At 41.9% G+C, this 18,226-nt stretch overlaps 1 protein-coding gene across 4 annotated transcripts in view; it reads right to left on the bottom strand.

Annotated features, from left to right (window-relative positions):
• The window catches only part of LOC124622612 (sodium channel and clathrin linker 1-like), a 118,533-nt gene that overhangs the window by 51,476 nt on the left and 48,831 nt on the right, over positions 1–18,226 (bottom strand). For all 4 annotated transcript variants that reach the window (XM_047148373.1, XM_047148376.1, XM_047148375.1 and 1 more), the window contains 2 exons: positions 7,602–7,724; positions 7,339–7,528 (listed from right to left, as the gene is read on the bottom strand). In XM_047148373.1, the coding sequence (XP_047004329.1) occupies positions 7,339–7,528; positions 7,602–7,724 (313 nt within the window). The remainder of the gene's footprint in view (positions 1–7,338; positions 7,529–7,601; positions 7,725–18,226) is intronic.

Here is an 18,226-nt window from a genome sequence, read left to right as displayed (position 1 = left end):
AGGCCTACAATCATTCTTCCCATGCTCCATATGTGAATGGAACAGGAAGAAACCCTAATAAATGGCGCAATGGCACATACCTTCTGCCATGCACTTCTCGGTGACTTGCAGAGTATGGATGCAAATGTAGATGTAGATGTGAAACGAATAGCTAATGAATGGTACCACTCATACACAGCAAACAAAGTCAAAAGCCAGAGATGGCCCACACTCTAGGTGAAGCTGAATTTTTAGTGAAGCCATAATTACACCGAAAACACGTTAACACAGGTGTTCCTCAGGAGAGTACATTAGGAATGATGTCAATGATTTTGCAGACAATACGAGACATGGAGAAAAAAATAATCTTTGCTGATGAAAGTAACATTTCAGTGCTTGACAGTAATGTTACAGTCCTCCTAGCTGAGGAAGCAAATGAACCTCTCAAATGCACACAACTGACACACTGTAATAAATACATCTGTAGCTTAGATACAAAGATGGCCAACTCCATTTCTTTAACAATTTGAGATAATGACAGATTTCAAGAGCACATACCACTGGGAATCGAATTGTAGCATTCTATAGTGACAAAAATGGCCAGAACCATTTTAAAATTATTTTTGAATATTTGCCTTGGTTCTACTGGCCAGCCCTAAATTATGTTGGTGACAGAAACAGTCACCTCCACAAAGCACCAATCACAAGGCTTAATTCTGTCATGGGACATCACAATCTCATCATGTTTTAGAGACATATTAATGAGCAGTGTGTTCTGCATCAGGATTTTTTCATGCTATGAAGGAAGTAGAAAATAATGTAGCTGCAATGTCATATGACATGCAAAAAACAAGCCATTACCAAAGATTCTAGATCAAAGCATATGCTAATCAAGGCAGCTATACTACTATGATTTGACAGTGGTTACTGGATGTTCTAGTGGATGTGAGCTCTGTGTAAAGAGAATGCAGCAATTTATTCTTGGGCAGAGCATTAAGTGGAGAAGTCATCAAATGAATTAAACTCTGCATTGTTTGAGGAAGTTGAATATATCTACAACCACCTACTTTCAAGGCAAAGATAATGCACGGCTGGTGTCAGATTGGTGTACAGGTCAAAACAAAAATATGATCTTGTTGACAATTTCCATTGCGCCATGATAAATTTAGTAATCATGGAACAATCAAACTTTTAGGAAACGAGGGCCAATCAAGACTGGAAGGCAGAAGCTAAATCCTGTGTTAGAGATCCATCTAAGCTTCCTTTTAAAATTTAAAAAGTCAAAAAGTTGGTTTTGACCACGAAACCAAAGTCAGTATGTGTCAGTAATGAACAAAACTGTAACTTTCAAATCTTTGTCTGTCATGAAACCAAGGAAAAACACAACAGACATGTGTCCCAATGAACTTAAGATTGGGGTAAACGCATATGTGTCCAAGGCACAAGACTTGCAAGGATTACAAAACACTACAGTAAAAAATGGAATGAAACTGAACACAGACAATAAATTCAAGCTAGGTAAGGGGCCAAGGCCTTAGACTACTTCGACTACTCTTTCTAAAATCAAAAGGAATTCATCTGGACCAGGTGATTTATTTGCTTTCAAGTCTTTCAGTTATTTCTCCATGCAAAGTATGCTTGTTACTATGTCACCCATACAGGAGTCTGTCCAAAAGACAAATGATGGTATGTTTGAACGATTCTCCTGTATGAAATTTAAGACTTTGGTTTTTGTTTTGCTATCTTCAACTATCTCACCAGGCTGGTCAACAAGGGACTGAATGGGAGCCTTAGACCTGCTTAGTGATTTCAAATATGACCAAAATTTCTTGGGATCTCTGAAAGATCTTTTGTTAAAGTGTGACAGTGGTAGTTGTTGTATGTTTCACGCATAGATCTTTTCACAGATGCATGAATCTCTACTAACCTTCGCTTGTCATCATTTATGAGTTCCCTTTTGAACCAAGACTACAACAGCCTCTGCTTCCTCAGCATCTGCCAAATTTTGCAATTAAACCAAACCTACCACCCACCAGCAATACCTCCACAGCTGTCACCCATTCTACATCTACATCTACATCCATACTCCGCAAGCCATTTGACGGTGTGTGGTGGAGGGTACCTTGAGTACCTCTATCGGTTCTCCTTCTATTCCAGTCTCGTATTGTTCGTGGAAAAAAAGATTGTCGGTATGTATCTGTGTGGGCTCTAATCACTCTGATTTTATCCTCATGGTCTCTTCGCGAGATATACATAGGAGGGAGCAATATACTGCTTGACTCTTCGGTGAAGGTATGTTCTCGAAACTTCAACAAAAACCCGTACCGAGCTACTGAGCGTCTCTCCTGCAGAGTCTTCCACTGGAGTTTATCTATCACCTCCGTAACGCTTTTGCGATTACTAAATGATCCTGTAACGAAGCGCGCTGCTCTCCGTTGGATCTTCTCTATCTCTTCTATCACCCCTATCTGGTACGGATCCCACACTGCTGAGCAGTATTCAAGCAGTGGGCGAACAAGTGTACTGTAACCTACTTCCTTTGTTTTCGGATTGCATTTCCTAAGGATTCTTCCAATGAATCTCAGTCTGGCATCTGCTTTACCAACGATCAACTTTATATGATCATTCCATTTTAAACCACTCCTAATGCGTACTCCCAGATAATTTATGGAATTAACTGCTTCCAGTTACTGACCTGCTATTTTGTAGCTAAATGATAAGGGATCTATCTTTCTATGTATTCACAGCACATTACACTTGTCTACATTGAGATTCAATTGCCATTCCCTGCACCATGCGTCAATTCGCTGCAGATCCTCCTGCATTTCAGTACAATTTTCCATTGTTACAACCTCTCGATATACTACAGCATCATCCGCAAAGAGCCTCAGTGAACTTCCGATGTCATCCACAAGGTCATTTATGTATATTGTGAACAGCAACGGTCCTATGACACTCCCCTGTGGCACACCTGAAATCACTCTTACTTCGGAAGACTTCTCTCCATTGAGAATGACATGCTGCGTTCTGTTGTCTAGGAACTCTTCAATCCAATCACACTATTGGTCTGATAGTCCACATGCTCTTACTTTGTTCATTAAACGACTGTGGGGAACTGTATTGAATGCCTTGCGGAAGACAAGAAACATGGCATCTACCTGGGAACCCGTGTCTATGGCCCTCTGAGTGTCGTGGACGAATAGTGCGAGCTGGGTTTCACACGACCGTCTTTTTCGAAACCCATGTTGATTCCTACAGAAAAGTCATTATACTCAAACATAATACGTGTTCCAAAATTCTGCAACTGATTGAGGTTAGAGATATAGGTCTATAGTTCTGAACATCTGTTCGATGTCCCTTCTTGAAAATGGGGATGACCTGTGCCCTTTTCCAATCCTTATGGAACGCTACGCTCTTCTAGAGACCTATGGTACACCACTGCAAGGAGAGGGCAAGTTCCTTCGCGTACTCTGTGTAAAATCGAACTGGTATCCCATCAGGTCCAGTGGCCTTTCCTCTTTTGAGCAATTTTAATTGTTTCTCTATCCCTCTGTTGTCTATTTCGATATCTACCATTTTGTCATCTGTGCGACAATCTAGAGAAGGAACTACAGTGCAGTCTTCCTCTGTGAAACAGCTTTGGAAAAAGACATTTAGTATTTCGGCCTTTAGTCTGTCATCCTCTGTTTCAGCACAATTTTGGTCACAGAGTGTCTGGACATTTTGTTTTGATCCGCCTACCACTTTGACATACGACCAAAATTTCTTAGGATTTCCTGCCAAGTCAGTACATAGAACTTTACTTTCGAATTCATTGAACGCCTCTCGCATAGCCCTCCTCACACTACATTTCGCTTCGCGTAATTTTTCTTTGTCTGCAAGGCTTTGGCTATGTTTACGTTTGCTGTGAAGTTCCCTTTGCTTCCGCAGCAGTTTTCTAACTCAGTTGTTGTACCACGGTGGCTCTTTTCCATCTCTTATGATCTTGCTTGGCACATACTCATCTAACGCATATTGAACTTTGTCCACTGGTCCTCTACACTATCTGTACTTGAGACAAAACTTTTGTGTTGAGCCGTCAGGTACTCTGTAATCTGCTTTTTGTCACTTTTGCTAAACAGAAAAATCTTCCTACCTTTCTTAATATCTCTATTTACGGCTGAAATCATCGATGCTGTAACCGCTTTATGATCGCTGATTCCCTGTTCTGCGTTAACTGTTTCAAATAGTTCAGGTCTGTACGTCACCAGGAGGTCTAATATGTTATCGCCATGAGTCGGTTCTCTGTTTAACTGCTCAAGGTAGTTTTCAGATAAAGCACTTAAAAAATTTTCACTGGATTATTTGTCCCTGCCACCCGTTATGAACATTTGAAACTCTCAGTCTATATCTGGCAAATTAAAATCTCCACCCAGAACTATAGCATGGTGGGGAAATTTACTCGAAATATTTTCCAAATTATCCTTCAGGTGCTCAGCCACAACAGCTGCTGAGCCAGGGGGCCTATAGAGACATCCAATTACCATGTCTGAGCCTGCTTTAACCGTGACCTTCACCCAAATTATTGCACATTCCAATAAGTACACTCCACAGAACCTAGCTACCCTTGACCATTGGATCTGTAGTGATGAGCAGTCCCTTTCAAAATATACCAATGGTCTCACCGAGTCCTACACATACTGAAATTATCCTTTCAACCTTATACAAAAAGAGATCTCCCACACCACCACCCACTCCAGTCCAGTCAAAAGCGTCATGTATCCCTTCAAAGGCAGGGCTACCTGTGAAAGCAGTCACGTCATCTACAAGCAAAGCTGCAACCACTGTGCTGTGTTCTACATGGACATGAGAACCAACAAACTGTCTGTTGCATGAACGCCACCGACAAACAGTGGCCAAGAAACAGCTGGACCACTGTATTGCAGAGCACGCTACCCAAGGCGATTTTCTTCATTTCAATAATTGCTTCACAACCTGTGCCCTCTGGATCCTTCCCATCAAGACCAGCTTCTCTGAACAATGCAGGTGGGAACTTTCCCTGCAATGTCTCCTACAGTCCCATAAGCCTCCTGGCCTAAACCTTATTAGTCACTGTACATTACTCACCTACCCCTTCCCTGTTCCCATTCCAGCACTACACAGTCACCAATGCACACAGTCTTTTTACTTCTCTGCTTTTCTGCTGCCCCCTCCACTCCTCCCCTCACCCACCACCCTCCCGCCTACCCTCCGTCTAACCTCCCAAATGCACCTAGCTGGCCTACTACCTTCCCATCTCATCCCTGTACGCTCCGACAATCAGTATTTTACTGTTCCCCACCCCTACCCTCCTATCCTTCTGCCTCCCCACTCCAGCCTCCTCCTTACCCTGCCATCAGACCACTTCTCGTATCATACGCTGCTATTAGCAGTCTGGCCTCTGCAGCCAGAGATAGTGGTCACGTTCGTGTGCGTTGTGTTTGCTTGAATGTGTATGCATGTGTTGTCTACTTCAGAAAGGCCTTTTGGCCAAGAGCTTACTTGTGTAGCAGTCTTTTTGTTCTGCCTGTCTGCAACTCAACGTCTCCATTACATGGCGAGTAGTAGTCTTTCCTTTTCATACTATTGTCATTATTCAATCCTGGATTTTCCTCAATTAAAGATTACTTAGAGAACTAAGGATAGGTGTCAAAGATGTCATTATTAGTGCCTATTAAAGTATCATAACTTCAGCATCTCAGATCTCACTCCCTCTGAGTGAATGTTGAGTTTTTCATACAGGCAAAAGGGAAAACATGGAGACTTAACAGAAGTGTCCAAAAGTCATATTCAAACATGTATGGTGAGTAGTGAAAAGTGTGGTTAAACTAAATGAACAGCACGTAATTATTTTTCATATTACTAAGCTAACTTGTTCCAAGCATGTACAACTATAACAGAATTGCACATTAGGAGTAACTGAATGAAATGGTGTATTTGTTAAAGATGTTCTTCATTGTGGGTGCGACAGACACAAATACATTAAATGAATGCAACATTTTTCTGCTTAGGCTCTTATTTATTTCAAATCATGGAATCTAATGAAAAGTATATGAAGATAGTAACTGTTCTCGAAAGAATAGATACTACTGATGACCGTGCAGCTTCTCTAGAATAAATGATAATTAATTGAAACCCTCAGCTGCCGACAGGTGTTGTTGATATACCTCGATGGGAACAGCTAAAAATGTGTGCCCCAACTGGGACTTGAACCCGGGGTCTCCTGTTTACATGGCAGATGCTCTATCCATCTGAGCCACCGAGGACACAAATGGATAGTGCGACTGCAGGGACTTACCACTTGCATACTTCCCGTGAGACTCACAATCCCAACTGTCCACAATCTACATACGTAATGTACCTAATAGATATTTGCCCATCCACTCATTACTCGTGCACACTAAGGTGACGATTCCCGTAAGAGTTTGGGCAACCTGTGCGCATTCGCACAGATGACGGTCAATGGCTGGGTAGCCTTTAACTATATATATATGAAGATAGTAACTGTTCTCGAAAGAACAGATACCACTGATGACCATGCAGCTTCTTTAGAATAAATGAAATTAATTTAAACCCTCAGCTGCCGGCAGGTGTTGTTGATATACCTCGATCGAGACAGCTGAAAAAGTGTGCCCCGACCGGGACTCGAACTCGAGATCTCCTGCTTACATGGCCGACGCTTTATCCATCTGAGCCACCGAGGATAACCTGTGTGAAAGCGCACAGCTTGCTCGAACTCTTACGGGAATTGTCACCTTAGTGTGTGCGAGTAATGAGTGGATGGGCAAATATCTATTAGGTACGTTACGTATGTAGATTGTGGACAGTTGGGAATGTGGGTCTCACGGGAAGTGTGCAAGGGGTAAGTCCCTAGGCACAACAAAATGACTTACTTTCTGACAGTGTTTTCATTGTGCCTTTCAGCGAGTCAGCATCTCTGCTATATGGTGAGTAGCAACTACCCTTTTCGTTATATTGTTACATTCCATCCTGGATTTTCCATTGTTTAAATCATGGAATCTATTTCTTTAATGATGGAAATTAAAATATGTTTAACTCAGAGGAAAAAACTTCACAGAATCAAGAAATGGAAGCAGTTAATCCACTAGCACAAAGCATAATTCACAAAATACTAATTTAATAACTGCACTGTCAGCTGTCTTATGTTAGTCAGTGAAACTGATAATAACAGCAGTAACAGTTTAAAAATTCACACACAAGATACTTTTTTATGACTGTAAGTCACTGACAATAAGATTCAGGATGTTGACAAAAGGAGTTTAAAGATTTATGGAATACTTTCCCAGATATTTTGATAAAGGGAAAAAATATTACACTTACTTTCTAAAACTTCTTTCAGCAGTAAATTATTTTCTTGTACTTCTTTTGATAGAGCCTCCTTTTGATTTTTAACTTCTATTAAATCTTTTTCAAGGATTTTATTTCTAAGCCTTTCTTTGCTTTCATCCCTACTAACTTCCACCAATTTTGCTTCTAAGAATTTCAGAGCAACAGAGTATTCTTCCTTTGTCTGCAATCATCCAATAATTAGGCAAATAACATATGATTACATCTATAAATCATTTACACAAATAGTGGGTCACCTTATTAAGCTCCCTGTAGGCTGTTTCCACATGTGTACTGTTTTGATAAAGCTTTAACTCCTTCTCTAAAATATCAACTTCTTTAACAGATACTTGCCACATATCAACAGCTACTTCCTTCTCCTGTTATAAACAAAAAGTCTGTTTAGTTCAAACTGGACATACAATATGCAATAACAACACACTAAATAAATAAGACTAATTCAAACCACATGAACTGACCTATTTGGTATAAAAATGTATATATGCTCACTAAAAGAAATAACATCTTTCATATACTGCTTCCCTTTTTCAGAATACCTGCAAGGCACCATTACAGAAATAGAAGAAAGCTCTTTTCCTTCACTTATCAGTGCCCACCCCATTTTCTTTCCTCACACATCAGCCACATTTCTACTCAACATTGCACGACTGTCATGTGGGTCTTAAAATGTATGTCAATGAATCTTTTACACTGAAGCCTTATAAAAAATAAGTGACAGTTGAACACTGCAAAATTCTGTTCTGCAGGACTGATCATCACTCACAAATTTCTACATTTTCAAGACGAATGTTGATTAACTAATTTAATATTTTTTTAACCCATAAAATAAATTTTAGAAAAAATTCACAGAAATTTGGTACATTTAAGTAACCATGGACCTTGCCGTTGGTGGGGAGGCATGCGTGCCTCAGCGATAGAGATAGCCTTACCGTAGGTGCAACCACAACGGAGGGGTATCTGTTGAGAGGCCAGACAAACGTGTGGTTCCTGAAGAGGGGCAGCAGCCTTTTCAGTACTTGCAAGGGCAACAGCCTGGATGATTGACTGATCTGGACTTGTGACACTAACCAAAAAGGTCTTGCTGTGCTGGTACTGCGAACGGCTGAAAGCAAGGGGAAACTACAGCGTACTTTTTCCTGAGGGCATGCAGCTTTACTGTATGGTTAAATGATGATAGCATCCTCTTGGGTAATATATTCCGGAGGTAAAATAGTCCCCCATTCAGATCTCTGGGTGGGGACTACTCAAGAGGATGCCGTTGTCAGGAGAAAGAAAACGGCATTCTACGGATAGGAGCATGGAATGTCAGATCCCTTAATCAGACAGGTAGGTTAGAAAATTTAAAAAGGGAAATGGATAGGTTAAAGTTAGATAGAGTGGGAATAAGTAAAGTTCAGTGGCAGGAGGAACAAGACTTCTGGTCAGGCGAATACGGGGTTATAAATACAAAATCAAATAGGGGTAATGCAGGAGTAAGTTCAATAATGAATAAAAAAATAGGAGTGCGTGTAAGCTACTACAAACAGCATAGTGAACGCATTATTGTGGCCAAGATAGACACGAAGCCCACACCCACTACAGTAGTACAAGTTTATATGCCAACTAGCTCTGTGGATGACGAAGAAATTGAAGCAACGTATGATACTGCGTGAAGAGTTTGACAGAGCACTGAAAGACCTGAGTCGAAACAAGGCCCCCGGAGTAGACAATATTCCATTGGAACTACTGACGGCCGTGGGAGAGCCAGTCCTGACAAAACTCTACCATCTGGTGAGCAAGATGTATGAAACAGGCGAAATACCCTCAGACTTCAAGAAGAATATAATAATTCCAATCCCAAAGAAAGCAGGTGTTGACAGATGTGAAAATTGCCGAACTATCAGCTTAATAAGTCACAGCTGCAAAATACTAACACGAATTCTTTACAGACGAATGGAAAAACTAGAAGAAGCCAACCTCGGGGAAGATCAGTTTGGATTCCGTAGAAATACTGGAACACGTGAGGCAATACTGACCTTACGACTTATCTTAGAAGAAAGATTAAGGAAAGGCAAACCTACGTTTCTAGCATTTGTAGACTTAGAGAAAGCTTTTGACAATGTTGACTGGAATACTCTCTTTCACATTCTAAAGGTGGCAGGGGTAAAATACAGGGAGCGAAAGGCTATTTACAATTTGTACAGAAACCAGATGGCAGTTATAAGAGTCGAGGGACATGAAAGGGAAGCAGTGGTTGGGAAGGGAGTAAGACAGGGTTGTAGCCTCTCCCCGATGTTGTTCAATCTGTATATTGAGCAAGCAGTAAAGGAAACAAAAGAAAAATTCGGAGTAGGTATTAAAATTCATGGAGAAGAAATGAAAACTTTGAGGTTCGCCGATGACATTTTAATTCTGTCAGAGACAGCAAAGGACTTGGAAGAGCAGTTGAATGGAATGGACAGTGTCTTGAAAGGAGGATATAAGATGAACATCAACAAAAGCAAAACAAGGATAATGGAATGTAGTCTAATTAAGTCGGGTGATGCTGAGGGAATTAGATTAGGAAATGAGGCACTTAAAGTAGTAAAGGAGTTTTGCTATTTGGGGAGCAAAATAACTGATGATGGTCGAAGTAGAGAGGATATAAAATGTAGGCTGGCAATGGCAAGGAAAGCGTTTCTGAAGAAGAGAAATTTGTTAACATCCAGTATTGATTTAAGTGTCAGGAAGTCATTTCTGAAAGTATTCGTATGGAGTGTAGCCATGTATGGAAGTGAAACATGGACGATAAATAGTTTGGACAAGAAGAGAATAGAAGCTTTCGAAATGTGGTGCTACAGAAGAATGCTGAAGATTAGATGGGTAGATTACATAACTAATGAGGAAGTATTGAATAGGATTGAGGAGAAGAGAAGTTTGTGGCACAACTTGACCAGAAGAAGGGATCGGTTGGTAGGACATGTTCTGAGGCATCAAGGGATTACCAATTTAGTATTGGAGGGCAGCGTGGAGGGTAAAAATCGTAGAGGGAGACCAAGAGATGAATACACTAAGCAGATTCAGAAGGATGTAGGTTGCAGTAGGTACTGGGAGATGAAAAAGCTTGCACAGGATAGAGTAGCATGGAGAGCTGCATCAAACCAGTCTCAGGACTGAAGACCACAACAACAACAACATGATGAAACAAAAGAAATTATTCAGATAGTGAAGGGAGACGAAAATTTAATAGTCATGGGTGACTGGAATTCAGCGGTAGGAAAAGGGAGAGAAGGAAACGTATTAGGTGAATATGGATTGCTGGTAAGAAATGAAAGAGGAAGCCGCCTGGTAGAATTTTGCACAGAGCACAACTTTATCATAGCTAACACTTGGTTCAAGGATCATAAAAGAAGGTTGTATACACGGAAGAAGCCTGGAGATACTGACATGTTTCAGATAGATTATATAATGGTAAGACAGAGATTTAGGAACCAGGTTTTAAATTGTAAGACATTTCTAGGGGCAGATATGGACTCTGACCACAATCTATTGGTTATGAACTGTAGATTAAAACTGAAGAAACTGCAAAAAGGTGGGAATTTAAGGAGATGCGAAATGGATAAACTGACTAAACCAAAGGTTGTACAGAGTTTCAGGGAGAGCATAAGGGAACAATTGACAGGGATGGGGGAAAGAAATACAGTAGAAGAAGAATGGGTAGCTTTGAGGGATGAAGTAGTGAAGGCAGCAGATGATCAAGTAGGTAAAAAGATGAGGGCTAGTAGAAATCCTTGGGTAACAGAAGAAATATTGAATGTAATTGATGAAAGGAGAAAATATAAAAATGCAGTAAATGAAGCAGGCAAAAAGGAATACAAACGTCTCAAAAATGAGATCGACAGGAAGTGCAAAATGGCTAAGCAGGCGTGGCTAGAGGACAAATGTAAGGATGTAGAGGCTTATCTCACTAGCGGTAAGATAGATACTGCCTACAGGAAAATTAAAGAGACCTTTGGAGAAAAGAGAACCACTTGTATGAATTTCAAGAGCTCAGATGGAAACCAAGTTCTAAGCAAAGAAGGGAAAGCAGAAAGGTGGAAGGAGTATATATAGGGTCTATACAAGGGCGATGTACTTGAGGACTATATTATGGAAATGGAAGAGGGTGTAGATGAAGATGAAATGGGAGATATGATACTGCGTGAAGAGCTTGACAGAGCACTGAAAGATCTAAGTCGAAACAAGGCCCCAGGAGTAGACAATATTCCATTAGAACTACTCACGGCCTTGGGAGAGCCACTCCTGACAAAACTCTACCATCTGGTGAGCAAGATGTATGAGACAGGCAAAATACCCTCAGACTTCAAGAAGAATATAATAATTCCAATCCCAAAGAAAGCAGGTGTTGACAGATGTGAAAATTACCAAACTATCAATTTAAGAAGCCACAGCTGCAAAATACTAACACGAATTCTTTACAGATGAATGGAGAAACTGGTAGAAGCCAACCTCGGGGAAGATCAGTTTGGATTCCATAGAAATATTGGAACACGTGAGGCAATACTGACCCTATGACTTATCTTGGAAGAAAGATTAAGGAAAGGCAAACCTACGTTCTAGCATTTGCAGACTTAGAGAAAGTTTTTGACAATGTTGACTGGAGTACTCTCTTTCAAATTCTGAAGGTGCCAGGGGTAAAATACAGGGAGCGAAAGGCTATTTACAATTTGTACAGAAACCAGATGGCAGTTTTAAGAGTCGAGGGACATGAAAGGGAAGCAGTGGTTGGGAAGGGAGTGAGAAAGGGTTGTAACCTCTCCCCGATGTTATTGAATCTGTATATTGAGCACGCAGTGAAGGAAACAAAAGAAAATTTGGAGTAGGTATTAAAATCCATGGAGAAGAAATAAAAACTTTGAGGTTCGCCGATGACATTATAATTCTGTCAGAGACAGCAAAGGACTTGGAAGAGCAGTTGAATGGAATGGATAGTGTCTTGAAAGGAGGATATAAGATGAACATCAACAAAAGCAAAACGAGGATAATGGAATGTAGTCGAATTAAGTCGGGTGATACTGAGGGAATTAGATTAGGAAATGAGACACTTAAAGTAGTAAAGGTGTTTTGCTATCTGGGTAGCAAAATAACTGAAGATGGCCGAAGTAGAGAGGATATAAAATGTAAACTGCCAATGGCAAGGAAAGCGTTTCTGAAGAAGAGAAATTTGTTAACATCGAGTGTAGATTAAAGTGTCAGGAAGTCGTTTCTGAAAGTATATGTATGGAGTGGAGCCATGTATGGAAGTGAAACATGGATGATAAATAGTTCGGACAAGAAGAGAATAGAAACTTTCGAAATGTGGAGCTACAGAAGAATGCTGATGATTAGATGGGTAGATCACATAACTAATGAGGAGGTATTGAATAGAATTGGCGAGAAGAGGAGTTTGTGGCACAACTTGACTAGAAGAAGGGATCGGTTGGTAGGACACGTTCTGAGGCATCAAGAGATCACAAATTTAGCATTGGAGGGCAGCGTGGAGGGTAAAAATCGTAGAGGGAGACCAAGAGATGAATACACTAAGCAGATTCAGAGGGATGTAGGTTGCAGTAGGTACTGGGAGGTGAAGCAGCTTGCACAAGATGAGTAGCATGGAGAGCTGTATCAAACCAGTCTCAGGACTGAAGACCACAACAACAACAACAAGTAAAGGCAGAAAATAAAGTAAATGTCCAATGAAACAATCTTTGACAAACTACAAATTTAGCAGTAAGTTATGCTCTATATATTAAAAATTAAATATAATGGGATGATCACTTGATATTTAGAATGACAAACAAAAACCTTACTTAAAAAAAGAAAACGTTATAACACCATTTATGAGAAATAAGGAACATTTACCAAACTGGAACAATAATTTAGCCAAGTGAAGTCACACTGTGTGGTAGAGTTTTGAAGCCTGTTGAAATGAACCCAATGACTTACACTCCTTACCAAAAAACAACTAATAACTTCAACATGAAAACTAAAGGCAGTGAACTGCTTCTCTCTCTCTCTCTCTCTCTCTCTCTCTCTCTCTCTCTTTCTCTCACACACACACACACACACACACACACACACACACAACACACATATATGAGCACATGTTTCTGCAGATCCCAGTAGGAAGAAGAATTTTCCAAAGTCATGGAGTCAAAAGCAAATTAATTGTGTCGTAAGAAAAGTTCACTTGGAAAAAAATTTAAATTATGAAAAAGAATGGCTAGCCAGTAATGACCTTTAGGAGGAGATATCCTTAGTATATACTGCAGACAAACACACAGAAAAGTACAGGAAACTATCCTAGCAGTTTTCTATACAAAGGCTAATGGACCTATTTTATGACAATGATGGCTGCTTCAACAAACACATCACACAGGTCGACACGACAACACGTAATACCTAGCAAAAATATGATGCAGTAACTGGAACACAGTTCAGCAGGTTTCATGTGAGAAGGGGTTTCTACAACACGGTGCAGCTGCCCCAGTGCAATTTCCCTGCCACAGCTAAAGTCATCACCCAACTAGCAGCATACTGTCCACAGTGAAACACACATGAACCCAGCAACATTCAGTGCAGCGTTACCTAGTCATATGTCAAGAAGCTCTATATAGAGTGAGCAGACTTTTTTTCTACGCCGTGTCCTGCAAACGATCTTTAGCAACAGAGTAGAGTACTTTTATGTTTAGTAACTTGTATGCATATAGTATTTCTATTTCAAATCAATCAGTGACAGTTCCAAATTATTAATTGAAGATCAAGAAAAAATCGTAATGCTTGCAATAGAACAGTGCACCACAGTCATGGGAAAAACAATGAATAACACCAGCTCATCCGTTGGTAGTGATCTTCATTAGCAGTCTTTGGTGTTGACCCAATCTCTAACCAGGTGTTAACCCAATATGGCCCAGGACTCTGTCCAACACTCTAATGTGTCTGCACAAGACACAGAGTAGGACCCCAGCCAGATCATCATCTAGGACATCAACCAGACATCAACCAAACACTGTCCTAGGACACTGATTTGGACTATAGTGAGAACTTCATCATTCTACCAGAAGTGGCTCTTATTGTCCATTTAATGTCAGAACTGTGAACTAGTCATCTGTGTGTTACCAATAAAAATGTTCTTTCATTGTAACCTGTGGACCAACTTCATTACGTGCTGTCCTCGCCAACTCGTGAAGACCAAGACTTAAAGGTGGCAATGAAAAAAGGTCTTATACGTGTGACAATGAGGAATGGTCTTACATGTGTGACTTTTCTTTCACGGACACTTCTCTCATCGTCATGATCTCCAAGGCTTGTCCTGGATTAGAATGCTCACTCCTGCAACTTCCCCAGTTACAGGGTCTGCATTTGTAACATCTTACCCAAGGCATTGCTCACTTGACTCATCACTGTTTGATGACAAGTGCCCTACATGTTACAGACGGACAGACAGAACAGCACAGCTCCTCCATCTTGCACGGCACTGAGCTTCTTCGACAGAGTCTCAACTGTTCTGATGCCCTTCCCCAGTTCAGGACACAGTGCAACTGTCAGGACACAGTGCAGCTGCCGTCAATCCCAGGGCATTTCTCACTCGACTCACCACTGTTCGGTGATAAGTGCCCCACTTACTACAGACGGACAGACAGAACAGCACGGCTTCTCCACCCTGAATGGCACTTCCTGTGCACTACTGAGCTTCGTTGACAGAGTCTCAACTGTTCCGAAGCCCACCCCCAGCTCAGGACACGGTGCAGCTATTGTCAATCCTCCACAGCTGGACAATGCTTCAGATTCATGACCCACTGGCTCAAACTGTTTGTCAACGTCTCTAGGCTTCTCAATGTGCCTTTGCTGGCTGCCCCCAGCTCCTCTGTATTCAGTATCACTGCCTACATTGCTGTTTTCTTAGGTTTTGTTGCTCCCTATTGCTCTAGCACTTCCTCGGCCTCTGCTGCCTTCTCCAATTCTGGCAAATCCTTTGGCTTCACCACCCTCTCCAACAATCCTGTCTCTTCAGGCTCTGCCAATTCCTACACCCCAGAAGCCTCCCCCAAAGCAGCTCCAGCTCTGCAGGCCCTGCCAGCTCCTGCAAAACGGCCCCTGCCAATTTCAGCATCATTGGCACCTTCAGATCTGGTTCCATCAGCTCCACTGCCACCAGCTCTGGTGCCTCCTGCTCCAGTACCACCTGCTCCGGTGACTCCTACTCTTGTGCCTGCTGCCCCAGTGCCTTCTATTCTGGTGCCAGCTGCTCTGGTACCTGCTGCTCTGGTGCCTCCTACTCAGTTGCCTCCTGCTTCAGTGCCTTCTGGCGCCTCCATATCGTAGTGATGGGACGACTGACTGTTTTCAACAAATGACTGGCCAGCCAACTGCTTTTTTCTTCAGTCAACTTTTTCAGTTGAATGAAAGAACCAAATGAAACTGTTCTCTGTGGCAAAGTTGGCTATATGAATGTTTTCACTCACTCACTGGGTTTAAGTGGTTTCAGTCAACAACCGACTGAAACAAGTCTCCATTGGTTGTGGCCATTATATGAATGTTTTCACTCACTGACGGGTCTGAATGTTTTCATTCCATGCAAGACAACCGACTGACATACGTCGCTGTTGACTGCGGCTCTCTGTCAACTGCAGCCATTGCAGAACATTTTTGCTCACTTGTCTAGTTTGTGTGGTTTCCTTAGATGTGAGACAACCAACTACGACAACCAACTGCCACAAGTATCTGTCACTTGCACCAGTTATATGAATATTTTCTCTCAGTCTCTGTTTGAGTGATTTCACTCCCATACTTTTTTACCCTTTACCATGAGGGCAACGGTCATTGGGACAGGCATGTGGCACAACCGCCACAGGCTCCTCCTACTAATGCCAGGGTCGAGGTTGCAGACAGCATGAGGAGGTGGTGCAGTGACCGGCACGAGCGCAGCACTGCCGGGACCTACGTTAGTGGCAATTGGCCACCTCCTTCTGCCATCTGTTGCCCTGGCCATGGCTGCAACAGAATACTGACATGGAGCATGCAGGATGCTCAGAGGCTCCTTTTTATAATTAATGGATCATTGCACCTTTTCGGTAAAACAGCCTGCAAACAGTTGCAAAAATCTGGCATGCATTCTTCGCATACCCCTAACAGAACTTCTGTGCTCATTCAAGTTTGTACTCCCAATAAAGCTTTATTAGTTACGTGTTGTTAATTTCACCTGGAAAAATGTAATTCACATCCATTTATATATCAATTTTATATTGCGAAAAGAAGAATTAGTCTTTCAGTACACAATTAAATGAGAACTTGTATGCTTATTTTAACTTTGACACGTCCACTGAGATGCCTTCATGTATACCTGGTGTGGGGCTACTCTCTGGGTGTATACATACCCCAGTTTATATCATATGCCACTGCTTTACTTCACCTGGTTTCACTCAGAAGAATAACTGGATAATTCAGTCAACTAAACAACTAAACAGTGGTTTCAGTTGAATGAACAAAAGAATATATGCTTTAACCAGCACAAAAACTAAAGACTGGTTTCATTTGAAAAGGAACAATGAATAACTCAGTCAGCACACAAAACACCACCAGATTGTGTCAGCTGTTTCCATTTGAAACTTGAAACTTCTTGGCAGATTAAAACTGTGCGCCAGACCGAGACTCGAACTCGGGACCTTTGCCTTTCCATTTGGTTGCTCCCATAGACTGGTTTCACTCAAAAGGATGAATGAATAATCCAACTGATATGTAGAGTTGATTATTTTTCAACAACCAACTGAATTGACTGTTTTTGTTTGATTGTTCCCAACAATACAATCTGGGTTGGCACTGCACTCCTACGCATGCCACCATGTTCCTATGTAACCTACTGCACTCCTACACATGCCACTGTGCTCCTACATGCGCCACCAAACTCCTACATGCAGCACTGCACTCCTACACACCCCACCATGCGAGTCCACTACCATACTGCAGCCTTTTGCACCTGTTGCTGCTTCTGCATTTGGAACTTGGCCCATAGTCTGCGTGGCATTGCTCCACTTCCTCGCCAGTCTGACACTAACTTTTCTGGATGGGTCTTCCATTTTCCATTTGTGAATCTCTGATGCAAATGTTTTCTTCTGTGCCTTCTTTGTGCACAGGTTTTCCTTTTCCTCCAGTGCCTTTCCTTCACATGTTCCAATCCATTTCCTCCTTCTGCATCATCGGTGCCACAGCCTCCAACGGCTTCTTCTCCCTAGCGCACTCACATTATGGATTACTACTTCCCCCTCCAAACTCACTGTGTGCTCATCCCGTTCTCCACTTTTTGGTGCCTCTATTGCCCTCAGCACCCCTTCTCCATCTCTCGTTCATCTCCTCCTCCCCCTCCCCCTCCCAGCCGTCTGTGACCGATGGCTTCGCAATCTCTTTTGAAGGGGAGAGGGTCTGTGATTTCTGGTCACTCACCTGGCAATGTACCACTACAGAACACACATGTGGCAGGTGGACTGCCGTACCTTCAGTGTCCTCTGCTGAAGCCAGATACATGCGGCAATCCGAACTATGGTCACACACATCCTGCTGTGTTCATACCAGACGACAACAGCAACATAAACGTCCCTCTGTGTATGTGTCAGACTCCAGCAGCCTCCCAACAGGCACCAGCATCGCCAGTGAGCAGTGTATGCAGCTGATTGCAGTGCTGCAGATGCAGCATTACTTTTCTCCTGTGTGCCACATGATATGCATCCTCATCTCATGAGACTCTCAAGTAAATCTTTGCACAGGAGTACATAAGTTGCTGCACAACCATTAGCCAGCACTTGCTTTCACTCCAGGTTTTTTTTTTTAGTCAAGTATGTGTTGCTAAACTTATGTCACCTGTGAAACT

Source organism: Schistocerca americana, chromosome 7 (assembly GCF_021461395.2).
Source record: "Schistocerca americana isolate TAMUIC-IGC-003095 chromosome 7, iqSchAmer2.1, whole genome shotgun sequence".
Lineage (NCBI taxonomy): Eukaryota > Metazoa > Arthropoda > Insecta > Orthoptera > Acrididae > Schistocerca > Schistocerca americana.
The sequence above is the reverse complement of the archived record's forward strand: the minus strand, read 5'-3'. Positions and strand labels throughout refer to the sequence as shown.